At 52.6% G+C, this 25,497-nt stretch overlaps 6 protein-coding genes across 6 annotated transcripts, besides 3 other annotated features; 3 read left to right on the plus strand and 3 right to left on the minus strand.

The window, feature by feature from the left end:
* Positions 1–364: 364 nt before the first annotated feature.
* Positions 365–465: a sequence feature (Similar to U6 spliceosomal RNA (RFAM RF00026) (Erpin+Blast+Yass: E=7.1e-07);~snRNA).
* Positions 466–1,173: 708 nt separating this feature from the next.
* PODANS_4_3530 (uncharacterized protein) lies at positions 1,174–3,008 on the minus strand (the record flags this gene model as incomplete). Its single annotated transcript, XM_001905773.1, has 3 exons — positions 1,174–1,730; positions 1,795–2,695; positions 2,760–3,008. 3 exons carry the CDS (start codon positions 3,006–3,008, stop codon positions 1,174–1,176), a joined length of 1,707 nt encoding a protein of 568 aa, XP_001905808.1.
* A 1,120-nt stretch (positions 3,009–4,128) lies between these two features.
* Positions 4,129–6,619, plus strand: PODANS_4_3520 (uncharacterized protein; the record flags this gene model as incomplete). The annotated part of the gene is made up of 4 exons (XM_001905774.1): positions 4,129–4,271; positions 4,713–5,417; positions 5,471–5,940; positions 6,006–6,619. 4 exons carry the CDS (start codon positions 4,129–4,131, stop codon positions 6,617–6,619), a joined length of 1,932 nt encoding a protein of 643 aa, XP_001905809.1.
* Positions 6,620–6,721: 102 nt separating this feature from the next.
* PODANS_4_3519 (uncharacterized protein) lies at positions 6,722–8,187 on the minus strand (the record flags this gene model as incomplete). Its single annotated transcript, XM_001905775.1, has 2 exons — positions 6,722–8,041; positions 8,095–8,187. 2 exons carry the CDS (start codon positions 8,185–8,187, stop codon positions 6,722–6,724), a joined length of 1,413 nt encoding a protein of 470 aa, XP_001905810.1.
* A 1,175-nt stretch (positions 8,188–9,362) lies between these two features.
* Positions 9,363–9,385: a sequence feature (Short protein (PODANS_4_3517, CAP66476.1) was converted to a misc_feature.).
* A 72-nt stretch (positions 9,386–9,457) lies between these two features.
* Positions 9,458–9,515: a sequence feature (Short protein (PODANS_4_3517, CAP66476.1) was converted to a misc_feature.).
* A 1,645-nt stretch (positions 9,516–11,160) lies between these two features.
* On the plus strand, positions 11,161–12,024 carry PODANS_4_3516 (uncharacterized protein; the record flags this gene model as incomplete). The annotated part of the gene is made up of 1 exon (XM_001905777.1): positions 11,161–12,024. The coding sequence occupies one exon, from the start codon at positions 11,161–11,163 to the stop codon at positions 12,022–12,024; it is 864 nt and encodes a 287-aa protein (XP_001905812.1).
* A 663-nt stretch (positions 12,025–12,687) lies between these two features.
* Positions 12,688–13,521, plus strand: PODANS_4_3514 (uncharacterized protein; the record flags this gene model as incomplete). Its single annotated transcript, XM_001905778.1, has 3 exons — positions 12,688–12,880; positions 12,936–13,222; positions 13,288–13,521. 3 exons carry the CDS (start codon positions 12,688–12,690, stop codon positions 13,519–13,521), a joined length of 714 nt encoding a protein of 237 aa, XP_001905813.1.
* A 162-nt stretch (positions 13,522–13,683) lies between these two features.
* PODANS_4_3513 (uncharacterized protein) lies at positions 13,684–15,014 on the minus strand (the record flags this gene model as incomplete). The annotated part of the gene is made up of 3 exons (XM_001905779.1): positions 13,684–14,341; positions 14,412–14,677; positions 14,748–15,014. 3 exons carry the CDS (start codon positions 15,012–15,014, stop codon positions 13,684–13,686), a joined length of 1,191 nt encoding a protein of 396 aa, XP_001905814.1.
* Positions 15,015–25,497: the final 10,483 nt, after the last annotated feature.

Consider the following 25,497-nt stretch of genomic DNA (forward strand, 5'->3'; position numbering starts at 1 on the left):
GCTATATCATCAGTTTGTTCGTCGAGCTTGGTTGGCCTGATATTGTTGGTTTCCCCCCGTCGGGGTTTGCTGTGATATTCGTTCCTGGCGTCTACGCGATGCGATGCGATTGCGCTCCCTTATCTCCAACCTTCAACTGTCCGCCAATGCGATGACGCTGCCTGCCGCCGCCAACCACAGCCACAGACTTCCACCCACCCGCCACACCACCATACCATTCACCAGCCCCACTATGTGGGCCGAGAAAGCACAGACATTTCACACACGCTCCTAGATTTGCAAGCGTGCACAGGCCATTTTGGGAAGGGATATTTAATCTCGGCCACCCAGCCAGATTTTGATCGGTTTCTTCTTTTCTTTCCTCGCCCTTCGGGGCATTTGGTCAATTTGAAACGATACAGAGAAGATTAGCATGGCCCCTGCACTAAGGATGACACGCTACTCAAAGAGACGCTACCAATTTTTTCACTGTCCTCTTGGCGATCAGAAGCTGGGAGATGGGGAAGAGATGTTGATGGTTTTGGTGATGGTTGTTGGCGTTGGGAGATGGTTATCGTTTATTGGAGATGGATGCTATTTACTTTTGTTGGGCTTTTGGCAATGGATGACTGATGTATGATGTTGATGACGATTGATGGACGACTGGAAGAGCTCTTGCAGGAATGATTGTCGTTGTCAAACTTGAAGTCGCGTGTTCGATGCTGCTGGTGACCTGCAATAGCGTTCCGTCAATAACCTTGAATGTATGGTAGATGACAGGTCAAAGAGCCATTTTCCTATCTTCATGTCGTTGTACAATTACCTGATTACTTTCATTTCTGTGGTGTGTTACCGTCATCTAGATATCTATAAGGAAAATGACAGGACCGCCCGAACAAAAGCACCTGAACCCCATCCGGGTATCTCATCCTCGACTCCTTGCCATTCCCCAAGACTCCAAACACAGATTCTTAAGACCCCAACGGCATGCTATCAACCAAGCTCCTTTCCTGGAAAGATAACCCAAGCAGTCCATCCATTTCCAACCCTCCTCTCCTACTTTCCAAACGCACTCCTCAACACCGAATCATTCCCCACCTTGGACACCCTCCTGCTCGCCCCCTCAAGCACAATCTCCGACAGCTCATACCCCTCCTCATCGACATCCACCTCTGGAATCACCGGCGGACCCTCCTAGTCATCCTCCAGATCACCTTCAGCTCCCCTCCCCCTCCCACCAGCCTTATCCTTCCTAATATCAACCCACCCCATCCCCAAAGCCGTAAAAACCGCCACCCCTCCCGCCGCAGCAGCCATGTAAAACACCTTACCTATACTCCTCGACCAAGCCTCCAACACAACATCCAAATCCCCCTCTTTGACCACCTCCCTAAATCTCGTCGCGCCCGCTTGGAGGATCTCCCTGCTGTACGGAACTGCTTGGGATAGTTCATTTTGAAGGGTTTCCCCAAATATGGTGTTAGCTCCAGCAAGGAGGATGGAGATACCGAGGTTTTGGACAAAGACCAGGATGCACGTCCCCATTGCTATGTCCTGCGGCGGGAGGATGGCTTGGATTGCTAGGAGGGGCATCTGCATTCCCGCGCCGCGGCCGATGCCGCCGAGGATTTGGTAGAGGATGTACTGCACTGGAGGCGTGGTGGGGGAGAAGGTTGAGCAGAGACCGTTGGAGACGGCGCCGACGGAGGCGGAGAAGATGGTGTAGGGGATTACATAGCCCGTTTTTTGAACTGGTGAGGGGAGGGCGACGGTTAGCTTTGGGGAGTGGGGAGAAAGGGGAGGGAAGGGACTTACCAAGCGGACCGACGATGACGGCTAGGATGAGCTGGCTGACGATGCTGGCCATGACGTACACGCCTGACATGATGGGGGTTGCGCCGTGGACGGCTTGGAAGTATATTGGCAAAAAGAAACTCGCGACGTAGACGATGAAGAGGAGGAAGCAGTTTGTGATGGCGCTGGTCCAGACTTGTCGTTGGGTAACGAGGGAGAGTGGGACGAGGGCTACGTCGCCGAGGTACCAGTCCCAGATGAGGAAGACTATCGTCGTTGCGCCAGCTCCGGAGAAGAGGCCAATGATGATGGGGGAGTTCCATGGGTATTTGTCACCGCCCCATGACAGCGCTAGCATCAGCTGGACAGCTGCGGGTGCTAGCAGTGCGAATCCGAGGAGGTCGAGCTCGATGTAGATGCGACGAAGGACGTCCATAGCGCGCCGTTTCTGGAAGGCGTCTGGGATGTGGACAAAGGAGAGCGCAACGATGACGAGAGCGCCGATTGGGAGGTTGATATAGAAGCACCAGCGCCAGGAAACGTAAGAGGTAAAGGCTCCACCGACGAGGGGACCAGCAATGATGCCAAGCTGCGAGAAGCCCATCATGATTCCGGTGTATGTTGGCCGCCGACTCATGGGTACTGATGTTCCGAGGATGGTGAGAGCTCCGTTGATGAGGCCCGCCCCCCCGATCCCGGCGATAGCGCGACCAGTGATGAGCATCCAGGAGGCGACTGAGGCGCCGCAGATGGCAGAACCAATCTCGAAGATCGCGAAGAAGGTGATGAAGGTCCATTGGGTGCTGAACTTCTGGTAAATCTTGCCTGTGAGGGGTTGAAGGGCGGCGCTGGCGAGTTGGTAGATGGCGGCATACCATCCGACGTCTTCAAGGGATTTGAACTCATCCGTAATGCGAGGTATCTGTTTCCGACAGATTAGCGACCTGTATCTTGGAGAAAAGGGGCGCTTTGATAGCGGTACTCACTGCAGTGGCGAGGATGGAGGTATCAAGCATCATCAGAAAGACAACTACTGTGACAGAGGCCAGCAAGGCGGCCAGCTTGAATCCTTCGACATATTCGGGCTCGGTAGTCTTGGGCACGGTGAACTCATTCGAGGGACTTGGCTGACTTGAGGGGCCATCGCTTCTTGTCGCAGCTCTTGAAGGCCCGGGGAATCTATCGAGTTCTGGATCTGAAGGCAGACGGCGATGGGAAAGCGACCTTCTCTCCATCGCAATGGCGGCGATTCACACGAGCAGGAGTAGTAGGATGATGATGATGCTGTTGTTGTCAGTCGTCTTTACATGGAGGCTTACCAAGTTCGGGCAAAAATAAATTTGTCGTATTTGAAGCCAAGTCAAAAAAGTGCATCGAGAAAGTCGACTAGGTCGAAAGGGCAGTTGTTGTACTGAGGACTGTTAAGTAACAACTCAACCAGTCGCGTCTACAGAGACATAGATCCATATCACTCGCCGACGGAGGTGCCATTGCAACTACTGTAGGGTGGTAGGTCACCTGGGCTGGAGCAGGGCGGAATCGCCGTCATTTTCGGCCTTCAGTGTAAGGGCTGCAGCGCCAGTTGCTCCTTCCACTTTTGCTTAACGCGTGGGCCATGAGCTTCAACACGAAACTTCATCGCATGTAGCAACGTGCGTAGTGGCCGATCATTCAGCCCTACAACACCGCATGGAGTGCTTGTACGCATCCATGGATGACGCCTTTCCTTAGCAAGTAAGCGTGAGGGTCATCGCAACGACAAGCCAACCACGGAGAATCCACAGCACATTGGGTCTCTTTCGCTGATTCAAACCACACAGGAGCAACAGGACATACGGCGGCCGAATTTATCGCATCACATCAAGTATCTCATCCTACAACAACCTGGCAGCAATTCGGCCGGAACCAAGAGTGTCGTCAAAAGTGGAGATCAACAACACAAACCCTAACCCTGCCAATACCACTCCGTTCCGGGCGATCCGGAATGGAAGCTTCGGCTCCACAGGCATGTGGAGCGGAGTTCGGACAAATCGAGATTTCCCGACTTCCGAGCTCACCGGGCAAGTTTGCATCGAGATCCCATTCATTCAACATGGCCACGAATCCTCCTCCAATGCGCTCCGATACCACCCATTCCGGCTGCTGAATCCATTGTCACTCTTTTACTCTCCTTCTCTCAACGTTGCTAGTTTTCCTCGTTCAGATTGGCGCTCTCTCTCAACCGTGTGGGATATCGGAAACCGGTATTCCGGCCGGAAACCGTGCCCGTCTCCTTTCGGTTTGCGTGCCCCTTTTTGAGCAGCCAACGTCTTGAACGTTCAACCCTAACCCTTCCGAGAGTGTTCCTCCAACATCATGGAGACAGCATCGTCCTCCTCAACGACGACAACTAACGGCTCGGTCAATGGGATGCCGGCCCCGTACGGCAGGGCTTGCACAAACTGTGCGAGGGCGAAGTGCAGGTGTATCTACCGGACCGGCGGTGCCGACTGTGAGAGGTAGGCCAACACCGTTTTCACTCTAATAATGGCCGAGAGGACTTTCGGCCGAGTTGTGATGGCTCAACTGCCTCCTACTGTTTATTCAACGTCTTCTGTTTGTACTCTTTCAATCCTATAAGCATACGACCGTTGGACAGACAGGAACGGGATTGGTCACCTGCTCAAAACAGCCTGAAACCGCCGTGCCGGGACGGGTCAAGTCCCCACCTAGGTGTGCATGATGGTATGCGGTTGCCCGCATTTCCCCACGGCGCCTATCCCGTCCCAGGTTGGCGGCTCCGTGTCCCGGAGCACCGGGTCCGGGTTACAGGTCCGGACGAGGCTCAACTCCGCCGTTGGCTTCGGTGATCGTCGTTCCACTTGCAGTTCCCCATGGGGTCCCCTCTATTTCGTTGACACATTGCTCCATCCATTGCTTGGACGCTGACATGGAACCAGATGTCATCGGTTACGGAAAGAGTGCATCCCATCGGTCTCGGTCAGGAAGAGAAATGGCAAGCGTACCCATGTCTCCCGTGCCGCCCAGCTTGAGGCTAAGCTAGAGGACCTTGTATCTCTTCTCCGTCATCAGGCCGGACCGGGTGGCACGGCTCCTTCTCCGGGTGAGTCGTCTGTTGCTTCTAGCACACCGGCACCAAGTGCTCGTTCGGCGGCCAGTGTTGCGGGTGATCATTCATCACATCCGGTGCCAGTTGCTGTTTTGCCTCCCCAGCTACCAGATTGTCATCCGGCTCATGGAAAAGGCCGTCCAACGCCTGTCACTCGCGGTACTCTCCTTGGCAGCGTATTTGAGCCTCAGGATGTGGGACCGCGCTCACCAACCCCCCCGCCGGTCGAGCCGCCAGCCATCCCGTATTGCACCTATCAGCCAAGTCCATTCGAGGCTGCTGATGGACTGGTGACGTTCAGAAAGTATATGTTGATCTTCCTCCCATTTGTATACCTGCCATCCAACATGACGGAGGAACGGCTTCGAAAAACATATCCCTTTTTGTGGTTCAGCATCATGACTGTCACCTCCAAGAACGTGGATCGACGTCTTGTGATGAGCGAGTCAATCAAGAAGTTCATTGCCCAGAAGATGGTCATGGAACATGAGAAGAGCTTAGACCTTCTTTTTGGCCTCTTGGTCATCATGGGCTGGTGAGATTGTTGTCTGTCTGACCTGACTGGGCAAGGTGCTGACCCAGATGCAGGACTCATTATCACATAAAGCGGGAAAAACCCATCCTTTCACTTCTGGCATCGCTCGCAAAATCATTAGTATTTGATCTTGGCTTGAACAAAGTTCCTAGTGAGCCGTACATTTCAGCGTGTTTGAAGACAGCCTTCCACCCTCCACCAAGAGAAAAGACGATGGAGGAACGACGAGCCGTGCTGGCGTGTTTCCTGCTCACATCTCAGATATCTCATTCCCTAAAGAGGCTGGACGCCCTAACCTGGACGTCTCACATGGAAGAAAGCTTACAGTTCCTTACCCAGCGGCACGAGTGGGAAGGGGACGATCTTTTGGTTGCTCAGGTCAAGATTCAACTCATCGTCGAGCAGCTCAACAGGGCCACATCACAGTCAAGAGACAATGCGCCACCTTCGTACTATCTTTCGGCCCTCCACACTCAGCTTACCAACATCAAGACCCAGCTCCCCAGTCATTTGCAACAAAACGGTACAGTCTACCCCCCTCGTCTCTCTCTTCATTTAGGACTGCAAATGCTAATAATACCATGGCAGACACAATCCTCAGCCACATCTCCTACACCGAGCTCGCCATCCACGAAGCCGCCGTTGCCAAGCCCCGTATCTCCCCAACCACCACCGTCCCCGACCTCCAGCGCTACGCCGCCATGGAGGCCTGCCTCAACGCCATCAAAGACTGGTTCGACCGCCACTTCTCCATCCCGTCATACGTCTACATCGGCATGACGTTCAGCTACTGGTGCCACATGGCCCACTGCCTCCTCTCCCTCTACCGGCTCTCCGTCCTCGACGACCCCGCCTGGGACCGCCGCGCCGTCCGCAACAAGCTCGATCTGCTACGGATCTGCGACCAGCTCAAGCTAGGCTTTGAGGAGCTCTCCGCCAAAAGAAGGCTAGACTCGGGCCCGACGATCGAGGAGGATGGGTTCACCAAGTTTAACATGATGCTGCGGACAATGAAGAGCGGGTGGGTGGCGGAGCTGGCGGCGATTGACGGGGTGGATCTGAACGGCGGGGGGCATCATTCGAGCTCGGTGGAACAGTACCTGGATGCGGGGAACGCGAATGAGCTGAACTTGCCGTTGTTTCATGCCGAGGATCCGGAGGCGTGGATGGCGGGGTTGTTCGATATGAATTGGGATCCTTGAGCTTGTTCGGCAGCATCGCATTGACATCACCGGACAACTGATCACGGCAACTTGAACGAGGACAACTTTTATTTACGCGACTGTTCTGTTGTTACAAAGGTTCTATACAGGGTTTCTCCTTAGGGGAGAGAGAGGGGGTGAGGTCAGAGCCACGGCTGTGGGCATTGCTGGTACTGGTGGTGGTGGTGCTGCCCATTCTTGCCTTGCTTCCCCTTCATACTGCGGCTGTGAGGCGCTGAAACTCATCGCTCTCGACTTGATGCCCCCGGGTATCATGAAGTTGGGTAGATTCGGGCTCGCAACATTTTCTGGGCCCTGTGGTGGTCGGGATGGCTGTGATGGGTGCGGCGGATAATACGGTGATGCCTGTGAGGCCATACCGAGCGACTGCCGGTGGGGCGTCAGGGGCGACACCGGGAGGATCGGGTGCCCTGGGGAAGGATAAGCTGTGAAGGCGCTTACTGGGCGGTAGGGCACGCCGTGTGCGCCGAGGTCACCGCCTTGAGAGGAGGGGATGTACTGCTGCTGCTGCTGTTGGTAGTATCCCTGATTCGGGGCATAAGCAAACTGCTGCTGGGGTTGGCCGGGTGAAGTCTGGGCAAAGGCAATGTGCTGCTGCTGCTGCTGCTGCTGCTCTTGACCCGGCGATCCTACCATCGCAAACTTCTGTTGTTCTTGTGTTGGTAGGGGGGGTAGGTAAGCCCCATACTGCTGCTGCCCTTCCCGTTGGTACCCCCAATACTGCCCCTGCCCCTGCCCCCCCGGACTCCCACCCACCGCTACACCAACCTGCGACGGAGAGAAACTCGACTGCCTCCTCGCGCCCGCGGCAGCGAATGCGTACTCGTCTTTGTGAAAGAAGGGGTCATCGTTTGTGGCAGAACCGTTCCTACTGCTGAGATCACCTGGAAGGGTCGGTTCAGGGTATTGCTGCGGCTTGGTATTGTCAACCATGTTCATCGTGTCAGGGTAATCAGCCGTGACGACTGCACCGCGGATCCCGCCTTTTTTCTTGCGCCAGAGGAGGAAGATGATGAGGGCGATGAGAGCGACGGCTGCGACTGCCCCGGCTGCTATCCCGGCTGCTGTGCCGGGGGATAGACCGCTTCCCTCTTCTGAAGGGGGAAGGGGTGATTCGGTTGCGGAGGGGGAGGCGCTGGCGGCGGGGGAGGTGGTTTCTGTTGCGCTGAGTGTTGTTGAGGTTTCTACCGCGCTGGTGGTTGTTTGAGTGTCATCGGTTTTTGTCGTATCGTCATCTTCGGTTGTGGAGGAAGGGGATGGGGTTCGGGAGGACAGGCGGGTGGTGATGGTGGTGCGGGCTGTTATTATTGTCGTTCTTCGCGGGGGTTCTGGTTCTTGGTCTTGTCGGGGAGACAGGTGGTGGATGGGTTCGTGGGGGAGGTTGCTTGGTGGGATAGCGGGCTGGGGTTGTTAGTTGATGAATGCCATGAGCGTCGGATCACACGAAGACTTACATCCACCGCCCTCCCCCTCACCACCGTCGCTACTACATCAACTCGTGCTATCACGCCCACAGTAACTGAGAGTAGCAATCGACCGGTCTTCATTTGCTGCCTGCTGCGACTGCGGTTGCTTTTCGATGGAGATCCTCAGTTATGTTGCATTCTTTCCCGGAAGTGTGTTGTATATCGCTTGCTAGCTGCTCCCGTCGTCAAACTGTTCGTCAAGAGTGAGAAAGCAAAGAGAGGGGGACAAGAACACCCATGTGAACACGGGTTCGGACTTGGGGGGGCCATGTATCACTTATAAAAGGTGGCTTTGTATACAAATCTTGGAAATCCTTCCCGTCCCCGTGTGGATGGATGTTTTGGGTTATTATGCGAACTTTTGGTCTGGTATCAGATGTGAGGTTGTCGGGTTTGGCCACCGAAGGAGGCGGGCTCCTTGGAGCAATGGGATTTTTCGGCGTCAGCTTTCTGTTAAGCTTACATTTGATCCTGGTCTTGGGAATAGGCAAGGGGGAACGGACATGTACAGTAGATCTCGTCACTCAAAACAAGCTGTGGTCAATTTGCGGTCGTCGTCTGGGCGGGCTGGAAGGAAAAACAGAATGGTTTTGTGGAGTCCGAGAAAGCGACCAATGGGAAATTTCCGAGGGAGAGAAGCAAACATTGATGTTGCTGGTGGTGGTGGACTTTGCAGGACCAACTCAACTCCTTGGTCGAAGGGACGGGTGGTTTGTTGTTGGTTTGGGGGCCGGGCTTGGACCGTGCCCGGCCGGTCGGGTCGGTCGGTGGTGGGGCCGGATGTGAGATGTGAGGGGTTGTTGGTGCTCGCTTTTAGTGCGTCATTGGGAAAGATGAAAAGTTTGAGATCTCTCGCGCGATTGGACTGTCGAGTATAAATATGGGAAAATGTTTGCATTTGTGGGATGTTGGAAGGCGAGAAGGAGAGGTGGGTGGAGGATGTGAGCAGTGTCACACATAACCCTAACTGCAAACTGGAGCTAATGTACACTTCACGGGAGGGCAGAAAATGGGGAAAATGGTTTCCACAAAGTTATTCACTTCTAAGACAAAGCGTGTCAAAAGGAAAGTAGTTGTGTTATTCTCATGATTGTGTCCCCATCATAACCCTAACCGACTAACAGACCGACCGACCCAAGATATCCTATGCCATGCTGGCAACAAAGTGTGTTGATTGAAGAGAGTGTGAAAAAAGGGGTATCGTGCAAAATTTGTGTTGTGTATGTGTGTGTGTGTTGTGTGAGTGAGGGAATAACTTATTTGCATCCAGAGCAGGAGCCTATAGGTGAGTTGTTAATAATGTGAAAGACAGGAGAGGAGAGGTCGTTCGTGATGGAGTGGTGTGACATACAGTCAGAGCCGCAAGAGCAGCTAGAGGCGGAGCCGGAGCAGTTGCAAGAGCCACCCATTTTGATAGTTGTTTGGGGTTTGTTGGTTAAGAGTTGATTGTTGGTTTTGTATTGATGAGTGTGAGAGGATTGGAAGCTGATGATGGAATAAGAGGGAGAGATGAGGGGAGATCAAGCGGGTATTTATACACCGAGATCTGGCGGATTGGGGGACAAGAGAAATAGGCAGGCACGCAGGCAACACAGCAGATACGATGGCAAAAAAAAAAACCGGATGCCACCTAATGCGTGGTTTGTGCCGGTTCTGCGGATCATGGCGTGCGTCTTTTGTGCGGGATGCAGCTGTTTGGGGAGCGCTAGAGACGTGGTCCACCCCCTTGGCAACCTAGATTTGTTGGTGACCAGACCACCAGGCGTCAGATGGGCAGAGTGCTATTGGATGACCATGACAAATTGGAACGGGAATTGATTAAGGCAAAAAAGATAGGTAGATACTGAGAATGGAATGTTGAGGCGAGCTCTGGCGTTGGACGTTGGCGTTGAGGTCACCGTCTAACTGTTAGAGATTGCTGTGTGATATGGTCGCTCGCCCTAACAGCGGGGTACGGCAGATCACAATGTTCCTGGGGCAGACTACAACGCTTGTCTTCCGAACGGGTTATTTACCGATTCCAAACTAGCACCGGGACTGGGTGAACAAATAGCGAACCATTACAAGACCCTGACAATGAAAGATTCTAGGCTTTCTCAACCTCTCACGCGTGAACCCTTTGACGTACACTTGTAAGTTGAAAGTGCGGGGTCACTGTGCCACGGTCCACCAGGGCCGATCAGCTGCGTCATCCCCCACCAAAAGTGACCCTGTCTGCGATATTTGTGCGTGAACTTCATCCAGTCAACGCCAGTCATCCCACCGCTAGTGTATCTGTGGTGAGTAGCCAAAGGAGATGGTGATTCAGCTGATCGAGCGTTTTTAAGAGGTTTCCGCGGGGTCACGGCCTTACGCGCGCCAATCATTCACTCATTCACGGCGGCGAACGCCGTCATGGTTCGGGTCCCCCCACGACGCTGTGGTACGTGCGGGAGGTCCACAATGCCGCAAACCGCCGGGGGTGGGTCGTCCGTTCCGATTCGGTCGCCACCGGTTTCCATTCGTCATGGTTCCGGCACCTTTCGGGGTCGGAATGTTAAACTGATGGCCGTTCATGCCGCGGCACACGAACTGTCATTGGACCCAAGTCAGGAAGGCCGAGCGCCGTGTCGGATCCATGGCCATGTCACAGATCCATCTGATTTTCGAGGTGGTCAAGGCGCCCCAAAACTTCAAATGGCACCAGAAGAGACGCTGACGAGTAAATAGATTCAGTGCAGCTATAGAAGCTATTCCAAAATGGCGGTTCCTTCAAATCTGGTTTAAAGAGACAACCAGAATCACCACAGTCACTGCTGGTGAGTGTCATTTCCAGGCACAGGAGTTCTTGCATCGTACGTTTGCTCGTGCTTCCAGGGGTGTTGAAACTGCCCCTGAATCGCTTCAAGCTCCCATCGAACGATATGCTTCTGCCACATTGCCATCGCCCAGTGAGCCATCAAGCTCATCCTGAAGCCCCCAATCATAAATAACAGCAACTATCTACTATTTCCGTCTTTTCATGTTTGAATCACATCACTCAATTTCCACATTAAATCTTCCATTGCCGTGAACATGTCTACAATCCCGCGCAGATCAAACTCTACCAATCCCCGTCCAGGGAGCTCTGCCTTCCCCAGAGTCCCCAGGAGCAAGCTTGCGCCCCAACCATTAGACCTCAAGCGTTCAAACACTACAGCTGGAACCCAGTCATCTCAACCTCAACAGGAACAGACGTCAAGGTCAACCCCCTACTCGTCATCAGCCAGGGAACGCATCGACCCCAGAGCACCCCTCTCACCCATTCCATCCTCCGCCGGCTCCCGCTCAACACCGTACTCCTCCAACCTAAAAGAGCGAACCGACCTCCGCTCTTCCGCAGCCCCCCGACCTCTCCAAACAGCCCAATCCCTCAACCGAAGGCCCTCTAACGCCACAGAAACCACCACAGGCCATAGGCGACGTCCCTCTCTAGGAGGGGAGTCGATCGGCCAATTTGCCTCCAGCCGGCGCCCTTCAGCACCAGACGGGCACAACCGGCGCTCTTCCGCTTCTCAACAACAGCAGTCCAGTAACACCCCCCCACGGAGACCCTCGGCACCAACCCATACCCGTCGCCCCTCTGGACCAACCTACCAGCCCCAACCACAACGGCACAATCTTCGTCCTTCAGCACAGCAACAAAATCATGGGCGGAGGGATGGCGGTGGAGGAGGGGTAGGGGGGAGACCGCCGATAACCCAGCAGGTGGATCAGGCGACAAAGACGCAGATTAACCAGACTTATGCGGTTACTATGATGGCTAGTCCGTATAACCCTTTGCCGTTCTTTTTGCCGATTCCTTTGGGGATTGCGATGCTTTTGACGCCGAGCGGGAAGGATGTGAGGGGGGCGGGGCCGGCGCCGATGAGAGCTGGGACTGTGGGTGGGAGGCGGTGATTACCTCTCTAGGGGTATTCCGGACATTCCATGGGGAAGTTTCTGAGTGGATAGGGAGTTGTGCTCCGGACAGACGAAGTCCTGACAAGTCCGGGCTTATTCTGGTTGTCAGATGGAATTCGGAGGAGGGTGGATTGGGAGGGAGCCAAGGGAAGCCAAGGTCTTCTTGGTGTCTATGAGACTCGAGTCTTTAGAGGACAGCAGCTGGGCATTATGTAATTTAGGAGGCATTTGGATCATTGTGTAGACGGCCCTGCGACTATCGGGGCTGTAACTGGCCCTCCATATTATGTCTGCATTTACAGATAGTTAGAAGAAACAGGCACTCTGGGAACCTCTATTTTTACCTCTCCCTCATGCTAGTCTCGGACCTTTCCTCCCGTCGATTGCGGCCATGATCGTGAATCTTACCGCCATGTGCCGTCCACATTCCAGCCTTTGTCCGTTCAACCCAGGAACCAAATTCCACCGTCTCTACAACCCGACGAAAACCTAAGACATGATCATTTTATTCTCCGTTCCAATCATGTCAACCCTCTCTCTTCAAAACAACGAAGTCCCTTTTACAATGGTATAAATCCACCCTCTCGTCGATCATTCCCTTCCTCTCACCTTCTCACCCCGTACACCACTCTCTCTCTTCACCGTACTGTCCTGCCCAAAATGCAACTCCTCTCCCTCCTAGCCCTCGGACTCTCCACAACCCCTTGCCTCGCCGCCGTCGCCGCCCCGGCCGAAGCAGCCCGCCTCCCGGCCTCAGAAGTCATCCGCAACCTCGAGCTCCTCACCCGCTCCACCCGGGACCTCATCCCGGCTGCCCGTGACCTCTCCACTCGCGCCGCCGTTCAGTTCAGGGGTATGTTACCCAGTCTTTTCCCTTTTCCCTTAGCCCTTACTAACCTCCCTCAAAGACAACGAACGCGGCCCCTTCGCAACCGTAGTCGACGGCCTCGAAGACCTCGCCTCCACCGCCACCTCGGACCGCAACTCCATCATCGACGAGGACCGCCGCGGCCGCGAGCCAACGTACATCGGCCGTGACGCCCGCAATATCGACAAGGCTATCAGCGATCTGTTTGACCGGGCCAAAGAGCTGAGTGAGCGTATTGGCGATGAGAGTAGATTTGGACGGTTGTTCTCCAACGTTGGGAGCAAGGTGGGACGGGGGTTGGAGAGGTGGGGGGATGCGGTTTATGAAGTGAGTAGTAGCTTCTTGAGGGACAGTTGGGGGTGTTTGGATATTTGCTGACGCTATGGGGGTAGTTGGCCAAGACGATTGATGACCGCGTTGATGGTGGGCTCGAGACGGGGACTTGGAGGGAGGTGTTGAGGGTTACGGGGACGATTGACAAGGTTGTTAATGATTATACTAGTGGACGGGTGAGGTTGAGCAGCATCCTTAGGGATATTGGACGGCCGGGGGATAGGGCTGGGGGGATTAGCATTGATTTGGGGTTGAGGCCTATTGGGTTGAGGCTTGGTGCTGGGAGGGTTTAAAGGGGGGGTAGTTGTTGGGGAGATAGGTAGGAGGGATGGTAACAAGGGGTAAGGTAGGATAGTTTGAAGCAAAACTTGTACTGTTTTTTTTTGTCCTTTTTAATAGTATCCACGAGTTACAGAACCAACAATGATACACCCAAGAAGATTGATGGCGAAACACTACAACATCACAAACCTCGCCCCATCCTCACTCCCCATCTCAGACTCACACAAATCAATCGCAAATTTCAACCCACCCACACTCACCGTGCAATCCCTCTCCAGCTTCTCCAATATCGCCCTCTTCGGATTACTCTTCAACTCCTTCTCCCTCTTCTCCCTCGCTTGACCAACCTCTTCGGTCGGACACCACAACCTAAGGTCTACAGATTTCCTTCTCCGGCTGCCTCCACGCGTCTCACCAGAAGACGGCCACTTCCCCAGCGTAGGACTAATCTCCATCTCGGCCTCCGGGACCGGACTTCCAGCGGTGGACTTACTGGCCTCCAAGAACTCTTCCACGAGGTAGGTCTTCCCTGCATTTGGAAAAGGTGGGAGACGTGGCCCCCACTGGTCCTCGTCAACCCAGTCCTCGTCAGGGAGCACCACCGCCGCGGATAGGAATTTGCTTTCTTTTGGCAACTTGTACTTTTTTCTCTTGAGAGCGGAGTCCAAGGCGCAGCGGAGATTCCCTGCCTTTCGCCTGCGGATGTAGCCGCTCGTGTGGATCAGGGCGGTTTCGCTGGCGATGTAGCGCGAGACGCGGAGAATGAAGATGGATACGTCGTTGTCGGGGGCGTTTTTGAAGAATCCATCACGGCGGACGATGGCGCGCTCCCTGTTACATGACACAGAGTTAGTAGAAACTGGTGAAGAATTGCAAAGGTGCCTTTCAGGTTACAACTTACCGATCGTACGAGTCAAGTTCGTAATCACCTCCCACCAAGGGGAAGTACTGTAACTGGTCCTCCTTTTTCTTTCCGCCAATGGCTCGCTTCTTGGTGGCTGGGGCAGCAGTAGTGGGAGCTACTTTGCGCTTTGCTGCCCTGGAGGGTTGGACTCGCGTTGGGGCTTGAACTTTATCTTTGCTCGAGCGTGGAGGTAGCAGACAGTCTACGCCGTCTGGTTCTGAGAGACCGCAATAGACTCTTGTCCCGGGATTTTCTTCGCGCGTCTGGTGCCACGTTCGCCCGTCAGCATTACTGCGCTACTCGCAAGATGTGATTCAACAATTGGTACAATACCCTCTTGTGGTCTTCCAGCAAGAGGACACGGTCGATCTCCGCCTTGTACCAGGCCTTGACTCGGTTGTAGAACTCGTCTCGTGAGTATACCTCGCCCTTCTTAAGGGCGAGCAAGTCGTGCTTCACGTCATTTATACCGCCAGTGTGGTACTTGAGAGGCGAGTTCGTGGTGTTGCCCGACTCTTCGACCTCACTGGCAACCTTGGCGAAATTCCATGTTGGCGTGGGAAGAGGCGTCGTTTTTCTTCCTGCTCCTTTAGGACCCATCGTGTGATGCTGAAAAAGGTTCGTTGGACTTTTTGAACTATCACGAGGGAGAGACTGGTGGGAAACAGATACCAGCAAGCTTACAGTATGTTCAAAAACGCAAAGGATGACCTGAAGTCTGAGTCCAGCTGTTTTGTTTCTTGAGGTCAGAGTCAGAATCACCACAATGAAAAATCGGGGGTTCACAAGTCCCCCAGGGTTGACAAAGTCTCTCTGCCCAGAGCAAACAAAGAAACATAACGCGGCAGGTGTCTTTATGCTACTTAGGTAGCCAGCCACAACACTAACACTGTTGCAAGTCTGAACAAAAGGAGGGCAAACTTCATTGTTCTCTCGTCTTCAAGATTCAAAATCAAGTCCCCGAGGCTGACACAACTTTGAGGAGGACCTTTGGTTCAGGGGTAAAAAGGGGTAACCACAACATTGACAAGAGCATCTCATCGCCAAGTATCATTGAAGCGCATCCATTCTCGCTGAGACGGCAGTAGACGACGTTTGCTCTTTCTGCATCTGAGTTGGATCTGTGAGACGTTGTGGCAGTCGCCTCGTGCCCAAGTCAATCAAATACTAGCATCTTTGGACTCAATGTCGTGAATAACCCACCGTGCTCACAATAACTCATACATACTGCCTTTCCGAATCTGCACATCATACCAAAAAGCTGCTTTGTTGTTGATGTGACATTAGCTCTTGAAGTCAACAGTGCTAACTTTGTTTCCGCGCTCTTTTGTTGAATCGTCCATACCGTCCCTAAATAGCTATTGGTACATGTAATGATGAGCCATGATCAAACTGCAGGGGTGTATTAAATCGACATTCGACACCCCTCTCGCTGCCTAGGTACACAACTCCATGGGTGCCTAGACGATCGGAATCAGCACTAAACACCGACGGCTAACATGAATGCCAGCCAACACTGTCACATGTGCTACTATAGCCGGGTTATGGGTTCCGCATGTCACACCGTCTATTACTACAAGGGTCAGCAATCACACCATCTAGCTCTTATCTTGCCAATTCCCAAACAGTCTTTTTTTTTCTTGCTTTTAACCCCCTTAAGTCACCATCATCCGACTGCGTCAGACTCGGACGAGAGAGCCGAATCGATCTGCCCTTCAGCCGCCGAAGTCTGCATTCATCTCAAAGGACCACAGTCAACCCGCGCCCTGTAGTAGGGTAGATGTAGAAACTGTGCTCCCCCGATATAATTGCGTATAATATCGAGGGCGTACTCTCGGGCCGCCGCCGCTGATGAGTTGCCAGTACAGTCACAACAGAAACCAATCAAAGAAGGGGGCGACGATCCGGCGTATATCGTGTTTCCGTCATGTTGCATTGCATATCATCACATAAACCATATCCTATCAGGGACATTGCACAAGACCAAGGCTCTTCTCCGTGACAGCTGTTGACGCACTCTGCCTCGTGCCCGATACCAGTGTCGCTATGCATCGGACTTATGACCTCCACATTCAATAGTTGATGCAGTGCTTTACGACCAAGACCGCCCAGAGTGTAGAAAGACAGCCAGGCCCGTTCCTTCTGCAGCAGGTTACAGATGAAAGTGGGTGGTTGGTTGGACGGGTGGGTAACACGGCATGTAAATCCATCCGTCTCCTAACGTCTTGGCTAGGACCTGAACTCAGGACCCAAACTCGGACTGGGATGGATTTGGACCTACACGGAGTTCTGGCTGGAACCTTGTGGACGTCTCGTGGAACCACTCTGTGAGAAACAGGGACCTATGAAGCCACTATGCACGTAAACACACATCCTGTGCGTGTGCGAATGAGTCCGCTCGTGTACTCTATCTGTGACAACTGCGGCGCAGCCTGTGCTACCTGAAATGTCGAGGGGCAATCACTCTGTACACAAATTTCGATTTGACCAAAGACAACACGACATCGGACGAGGTACAACAAAGGGCAGAGATTGATTGTCGAGAATGAAACTAGAAACAGCATCGAGACGGGCGTAGGAATGTAGCATGCCATCACATGCGAAACAAGAGCAAAACAAAGCGCCCATCACCACATAAGCACCAAGTCGTCCAGGCAGGAATAAGAAAAAGAGAAAAGTCCGAGTTATCATCCACCTTTACTCCATATGGGAAGGGTAAGATGCCCCCCCCACCCCCCCACCAGAGTCCACAAAAGGAAGCGCGTACTCCGTACACTCCACCATCTATCTAGGCCCGGAAGCTGACATCCTGAGGTGATGCCATGCTGCAACAAACCCTTGGCCACGTAGAATGCGCCGCACACCTTCTCCTTCTCCGATTTCTCGGTCTCGCATAATCCCTCCCCAATCGACCTATCAAGACTCCAGCAAGTGACACTAGATTGCCCCATTCTTTTTTTGATCTCTAATGCTGCCGGCATGTATACCTGGAAGCAGTGCCACACACCGACAGCACCGCCGAGTGGAAAAAACTTACCGCGATCGCATTATCATTGCGGCAATGCGTATATCCCAATCCAGCCATAAGAAGAACATTTGATGATGATTGTGGCCGCCTTGCAGGAGACCCCTACCACAGGGGGGTCGTGTGCCCCGTGGGGGGGCGTATTCTCGCACGTCAGGCTGTAGAAAGTTTGCCCCGGATGGGTACAGATTGGATTGAACAATCTGTATGTCTTTTACGTGTCTATAATCCCGATACCACGCAGCCAATGTCCATCGAGCCAAGTAAGATGACCGATCATGACTGATCCCCATATCAGCAATGATCAGAATCATGCCAATTGCTTACAACCAAACCCGCAACACTACCTATACACACATGAATCACGATATGACCCCATCCAGTCCCGTATTCTGGAAAAGATGACGCTATTCCCAATCACTTCAACCCCAGTTCGGGAATAACACCCGAAACATGGGAACTGCAAGAAACGTGTGCAAGCCTCCAGTCCTTGTCACCCTAGCTCACCGTCAAGGTTGCATGTGTTAATTTCCGGAAAGAGAAGGATCGCGAGCCAAAATGCATCGTCCATGTTCATGTTCGCCAGTTCGGACCCCGGCTTCGGCTGGCTTGCAACTCCCACCACTCAAGAAGAACAATTCATGATTTTTAAATATCGCCAAGCAAACCCCATTCGGTTGTCGGCATCCAACTGGGGGGGGGGTCAAGCTCTGCTGCTCTAGCTACACGATGGTAACCCAGACTGTACAACGGATCGTACACATGGGCTTTTGATAATTTCTTGGGTCATATTGCCACATGGTGACCTTGTCCAGATAGATATGAGATTGCCGCACTGTGTGCGTGCTGTCAATTTGAACAAGATCGCAATGACCCAACGGCTGGAGAGCTGGAAAAAGAATCTATCGAATACCAAGACCAATGCCTTTGACTCCGCGGCCCCCAAATTCAGTTAGACAACATCCCAACGTTTCAATCCTCAGCCCACGTCCTCCCTCCTTCCACAAGTTCAGCGCCGCCAGTCTGGGTAGACATGGATGCGGGTGGTTGGTGTGGATGACACCAAGGTCTTGGCTAGCAGCGAAAAAAAAAGGAAGATGACACGATTACAAAAAGCGCTAAACAAAAAGCCGATTTTGGGAGCATTGATTACCCAAGTCGACGCTAGCAGAGATTTTGGCTGGTGCTGACTAGACCACTGCCAACTACGGAGTCGAGAAATGCTACGGTATATCCGAATCCCGAAATAGCAGCTTCCCTGATTTGTTTTTGTCGATACAATCGTGAAGATATGATCCGAGAGGAGGAGGGGGCGGGTATTTGTGAGTCCTGGTCTCGGCCTCCTGTCGGGCGCCGCCGGCGGACTCTCCGGACGAGTCGCAAGAACGCAAAAGAAAAAAAAAGACGCCAACGGAATCTCCAACATTGCCCTAGTCCGGCCTAGCGCGTCCCGACTATGGCCTCATGCCCTGTCCCTGTCTCTCCTCCTTCCTCCGGTCTCGAAGGATTCCGTGAACAAAGTTCCCGTCGGGGGTGGTCTATGTGGCCAGCTCCTTTGGGCCAGGTCATCATCTTCACCTTCCCTTTCCCATGACCGCTGACATCTTCTAGATATCCAAAAGATATCGCTTTGCCCAGGAACAAGAAGATTATTATTATCAACGCCATGACTCCCCGTGATGATGGCGCCTCCAACACCTACCCACCTGCATGAGGAGAACATGTGGACCAGACCAGATAGAAACAGTCACTCGCGCGCGCTCCAAATCTCCCCCCCAAATGAATGGCTCCGTCTTGCATATCACATTGGTCACGTTTTCCCCTCCACAGACCAACTAGAATACTGTAAACCTCAAAACATTTTTGTTTTCTTCGATCCGCGTGTGCGCGGCCGGCAAGTCATCAGTTCAACCTATAGCTGCATCAAGCTGAGCTGTCACCGCTGTAATTGGCTGTTTAATTGTCCATGTGATAGTGGCCAATCTCTCCCCGGCCAATGCTTATCGTATATTTTTTTGCTGTTTTCTGTTCAGTTGCGGGATTTAAGGGTCAGGAAAAATTGGGGTTTGGGGTGGGAAATCTGATATCAATATGATGCGGTGTGTCCCAGATACGAAAAGACCGATGCACTGCGTTAGGGTTCTAGCCAGCCAGCCAGCCAGCCACATGTCAAAAAGTGACGGTGTGCTTTCGCACTGTTTCGGGTGGCTGGACTTATGGAATAGAATCTCCCAGAAAGAAGAAAAAAAAAAAACTCTGTGTAGTGTAGTAAGGTACTTTGATCGTTGGTAGACAAACGCCACCATGAGAGGAACCGTAAATTAGTAGATGGCGGGGGACTGGAGTGTTATAATCTAGCTCGGCCGTTCCGGGCCGAGCTACCGGACTTTGCTGCAGTGGCTACTTTGAGTCGAGCGACGTCTACGATTAGGCAGGTAGGTTTGAACGTTTGGTGCCTTGGTTTATCGGCTGAAACCTTGTCTTTTTTCTTTTCGGTGCGGAGGTACATGGCGAGTTGATTATTACTTCGCCCCGACCGCGATGCTGCCTTTTTTTGGGGAGAAGTAACGCTTGCCGAGAATGGAATGCGGTCTGCAAGGAAACTCAATAAACTAAGCAGGCATACTTTGGATCCCAGGCTCTTCCATCGGCAGTATGCACAAGCTGAAGAAGTGCATCAAAAAACGATGACTCAAGACCCCCAGCATAATGATGATGCATCACATCAAACTGCCACTCACTCCGCCCGCACGCACAACACATCATAGGGTAGGTATATGCAGAACCCACCCAGAACCATATCATCATATCTACCATAGATATGCGGATAGGCGGCAGTTATATGACTTTGGATGATAACCCAATGACGGCACCTCACCTGCAGATATGTTACACCCTGTCCACACACAAACCTCTGCAGACGCCTTAGAGTAAAGGATAATGTCCCCCCCCACATGCACATCTAGAAACCAAGAATACAGGGTACAACCTCGGACTTTTCCCAATCTTGTAGCCATCATCCGAGTTTCTTCGGCCCATGCTATCTCCATCGAGTATCTATACTTCCATCTTCTACACCCGAGTTCTATCGGCTCATCGCACTGGCCTGCTCGGATCGATCAATCCCGCCAAGCGACATTATTATCAGTATTGAAAGGGTTCGGACCTTGTGAAACTCAACCCCCCCCCCTGTGCCCGCATCACACCAACCAGTATCTTCTGTGTTTTTGTGAGATCAGAAGGACTCGGCCTCGTGTACTACGCATACAGACAGCAAATGTTCAATGTTGTTGTGCGAGGGGATCGCTTTCCAGAACGGGAGCAAAACAAACAGATGATGGTGTTGGTGCTACGCTTTCATTCCAGTCCCGTATCGTGTGAGTTACAAGCTGCAAGTAAACCGACAAACGAAACGACCAACAAGCGCATCATAATATACCCTCATCAAACGGGTTTGCCGTCTTTAAGAATGCCAGCACCCCAACTTGACACCGACTCGGCTCCCGACCGTTCATTCTTCGTGTGCGTACCTCCGTGCGGCCTGCGGACGAAAACCCCTACCCAGAGGAGATAACCCCAACTCCGGCAGTTGTTGGGCCACAGCCACGCTTTGTATGTGTGAGAGTTGGTGTTACAATAGCCCGCTCGTGCTGTGCTGCATGAAATTTGTCTTTCCAGCGGTAAGGTAAGGGTTGAACCAACACAAGTCTTACAATCAACAAGTTGCTGCTGCCAAGTGCCCGAGCATAAGATCGAATATTGGCTTTTGAGCCAAGAAGAGGGGGGCAGAAGAAGGTCTTTGCTTGAATGATAGCGGTCTCTGACTCGGTGTGTTGGAACCAACAGCCCTTGGCTTCGCGGTCCGGACTGGACTGGGGGGTTTTTCTTTGAGTTGCTATGTTTATGCCAGCTCAGATGCAGGAAGGCAAACGGACGGGATATATCATCTATAAAATCCGGACAGACTCGGGGGATAATGATAACGACAATGGGCTAGCAGGCGTAACAGCGATGGCGCAATCACCAACGACATATGCTGTAGTAGCTGTCGAATCATATGCCTCCTTTCGGACTAACATCATCGAGATCGTGTGATCCCTGCGGTTGGCCCCAAGCCCAGGGTGTGGACCTACTGCGAGAAGAAGAATGGCAGCTGCACACGTTTTGGTGGCTCGGGTATAGCAGATACAGTCTCAACTGGCGGCGTTTACACGCATCTATCCATCCTCTTGGGTCGCACGTGAGCCTATCAAGAGATGGGTTGGTTCTCCCTGAGGTACTGGCATGTTTTGTTCCACTTTTATTGTATTAGGTTTCGTTTTTTGTGTGTGTTGTTGGTGTCAAATTGTGACGTTGTGTTGGCTGGTCTCACTGTGCGACCAAGCACTGTGAATATGCCCGAAGTGAGCACAAAATCTCTCCTTTCAGAATAGGGGTGGCGCAGGGGGTGTCTTGGTTATGGCTGGATTGATATGGGGATTCTATGCTTGTGACACAGATCCGGATTGAGGTTGATCGTGGGTTTGAGTTGGAGGTTATATGTAGTGATGGTTAATTCTATTCTCTTAGGTAGGTATGATCAAGAGGAAGTGGAATCTGATTGTGCATCGAGCTGGAATCCAGTCTTGATACAATGTTAAAGGCGTAGATGAATGAAGAAATCTCGCGCGTCGCCAGCATGGCATGTGATGCCAAAACCCATCCGCGGAAGCAGCCGAGTTGTACGTACAATTTTACACAATCTTTTTCCCCCCTCGCAAGAAGCAGCATCCCTGTCAAGGATTTTCCACGTTTCCTTCCTTTGACGTTTACCGATGAAACTGTTAATCCCGGTAGTGCAACCCCTGCCTCGGTGTGTCAGATATGCTTCCAAGCTCTCCCTGTGAGCACATGTGGTAAACATGCCGTAATTGGTGGTTCAAAGGTGGCGGGTGTGGCTTGTTCTCGTACAAGCATTCGTAGTCGGACCCCTATTTCCGGATTTTTTTTTTCGAAACCTCGTGTTGCCCCAAAGCTGGTACCCTACCCGAAGCGCTGCATGCCAGATGTTCGAGACAGTTGCCCCAAGCGAACAGTGCCTCCGAACAATAACGGGGGGGACGCAACGTTCTCTTGATCTTCCTTACAAAATCGGAGGGGTTTGTTGCCAAGGTCGCCGAGATTCAGTATGTGTATCTCAGTCATCGATGGTGGCATTTTCTGACATCCTGCAAATGTCAGATGCGAAGGGAAGTGGGAATTACGCGGGACCGAGAAAATCAGTAATCATTGATCAGATACTCGTACAATCGTGTCTGACTGGCTCATCGAGATCTTAGTAAATATACTATCACCATTGGGCACCGATTAATCCACTTATTGGCGTGCGTGCATAGTCGGTGCATCTCGGGCTCTCAGCTTCACCATGTTGGGGATGAATGGATGATGCATGCCGGGTTTACGTTATACCCGACTCAACAGCCGGCTAGTCGTCTCACCGTCCGCTAGAGCTTCCAGATATCTCAACAAAGTTTGCTGATATGGTCCCTTTTCGTTGCCTCCTAGAAATCAATCTTTTGTTCTGGTGGCACCGAGTCAGTTCTGTGGCGCCACAGCTCATCACCGGACTTTCCCATCTCCACTCAAGGGGCGAGTACTACCACGCCCCTGCCCCTGCTGGCGAAGCTTGCGCGTTTCGGGCTTTTGGTCCAATCCTCTGGGTCCTGACCAAGCTGATGATGGAACTGTAGTGTCGTAGTCCGACTCCGGCTGGTGTCGGATCCCAGCATCAAGTGTTTTTGTCTTGTTGTGTTGTTATTATGCCAGTGGTGTTTTGCGAGCGCGACGAAAAGGAGGAGAGCGGATGGATGTGATATCAACGGGAGCCATCAAAGCCCAATGGCGCGCGAGATGCAGCTTGTCGGGCTATATATTGGTGGCGTCATGTACATCGCCAAAATGATAGGTCTAGCTAGTGGAACCGTCATGGTGACTGGTTGGGCCGATACGACTTGCTCATACGAGCGAGTACCGCATGATAAAAGTATCAGCGCTTGTGTCGCCCTCCTCAGCTTGCAACAAATCAGCGGCGTCGCTATCACCCAATCTACTTCCGTACCCCGAGTACATACACACTACAGTCACCCACGTAATCCGAGGCAATGGCATCATTGGACCCACGATCCACACAAGACGCGAGGAACTAGTCCCGTGGTTCGGTCCAGCTCGCTTGGTGCACCCTCCCCTTCTCTAAAAGGCTCCCCTGCAGGCGTGGATTGGTTATGCGGCGTCTGGGCGCACCTTGCTTATGCGGCTTTGGATAGCCTCTCATGGCAGACTCTTGGCTGCATGGTCCAAGGTTCTGCCTGAGCTGTTTATGATTTCCTGCTTTGTCAGAGTGACACAGGCAGCTAATCGCGACAAGATCATAGAGAGGGCATGGCACGAGTCGATATGCCGTACGCACGTACCGGTCGGTACCTAGTAGAGACAGGGATGGCGAATAGCCGCGGGCTCAGAGATGTTTAGAGACTATGGGGGGTGAAACACCCGATGGCGACGGGTTTGGCGATGAAGATCAGCAGTTTTGGTTTCGGAAAGGGGTTAGACGGGAACGCTACTCACTGCCCTTCTGCGACAAGGCAATTACCTAGAGGCCGGCAATGATGAAGATATTCGACGATAGTGTCAAGGAACGACATTGATTAATGCGGGGGGTGGGTGAGTGAATGACACTTTGGATGGATCGTGGCTGGAGCCTAACAGGTAAGAAGAAATACAAAATCCCCCCGCTGGCATCAATTAGATCGGAGCTGGGCGCGCACCAAATTGCCATGCCGGGACTTTGAGGGTGGATCAGTTCGCATTTCTGTGAGTCGCATGGATCGGCTTTTGTTTTTTTGAAAAGGTGTCATCAGGATCCATCTCCATGAGAGCCCAGGTCGGGTGTTGCATGATTGAAATGAACAAAAGGGAGAGAGAAAAAGGGAGGCGGACTAGATGCTCCATTTTTTTTTGTTGTTGTCTTGTCTCCCTTTGATGATCTGAGTCAAAATATTCGAGAGAGGGACGGGAGCAACTGCAGATATCATCACACCCGACGGTGCTGGTGCTGCTGGGAGAGCAGGGGCCTGCTAGGGGGCTCCTGGTGGTCCGGAACACCTGTTTAGCGCCAATCTTATACCTGTCACGACCCCTGTCGCCCTGGTCGCTAGTTTTTACGCCAACCGCTCAGATCGAGCCTAGGCGCGTTGCTGGACTGCGCCTTCAGCACTGTGTGGCCCCGTCGTACCAAAGATGCCAGGCACTTTACACACCACTTGCTCCACTCACCCCCCCTGTTCTAATAATATTCTCTAATTTGTTTCGCTATTTCGCTATCTACTACTTGCTCCCTGCACCACGAAGCTTTGCCTCGACTCCCGCTTTCCTCTGGTTTACACTTTTACACTTTCCATTACACTTTCTCCATCCCCAACACCTCACCACCACCTCACACCTTCACCACCTGCCATCATCACCTCTCATTCACTTCCAACGGTACACACCCTCCCACTCCCCATCTAGAGGTAGTAGTTCGTGTTGTTTCTACTCGCCCTTGCTACAACAAAGAGGTGAGAGACAGTCGACTACCGATCGCATTTATAGCGTGTAGTTGTTTTTTTTTTCTTTTGTTTCGCTTGCTGCTGTACCATATGTAAGTTCCTTCCTTCCTCCCCCCCCCCAGGGGGGGCGTCACCCCCATCATCAACATGATCATTGTCGTCATCATTTGCTATGACTCTCACCCTAACCTTCACCCTCACCCTCACCCTCACCCTCACATTACCGCTCCTGCCCAGCTCCCAGCTGCCAACTCCCAGCTTCCATCTCGTCTCGAGTGTGATGATTTTGCGACACGGGATCCTTGCACACGCACCACCATCGGCATTTCGCGGTGCCATGGTGCAACATGTGTCTGGTGAACCTTTTCTCACCCGAAGCGACTACCACCTCATCTCAATTGCCAATCTCGCCTCATTCATCTCATTCAAGTCATTCTTCTCCCCCATCGCTCATCACTCACCGTCAACCCCCGCT

This window comes from Podospora anserina, chromosome 4, assembly GCF_000226545.1.
Source record: "Podospora anserina S mat+ genomic DNA chromosome 4, supercontig 4".
Lineage (NCBI taxonomy): Eukaryota > Fungi > Ascomycota > Sordariomycetes > Sordariales > Podosporaceae > Podospora > Podospora anserina.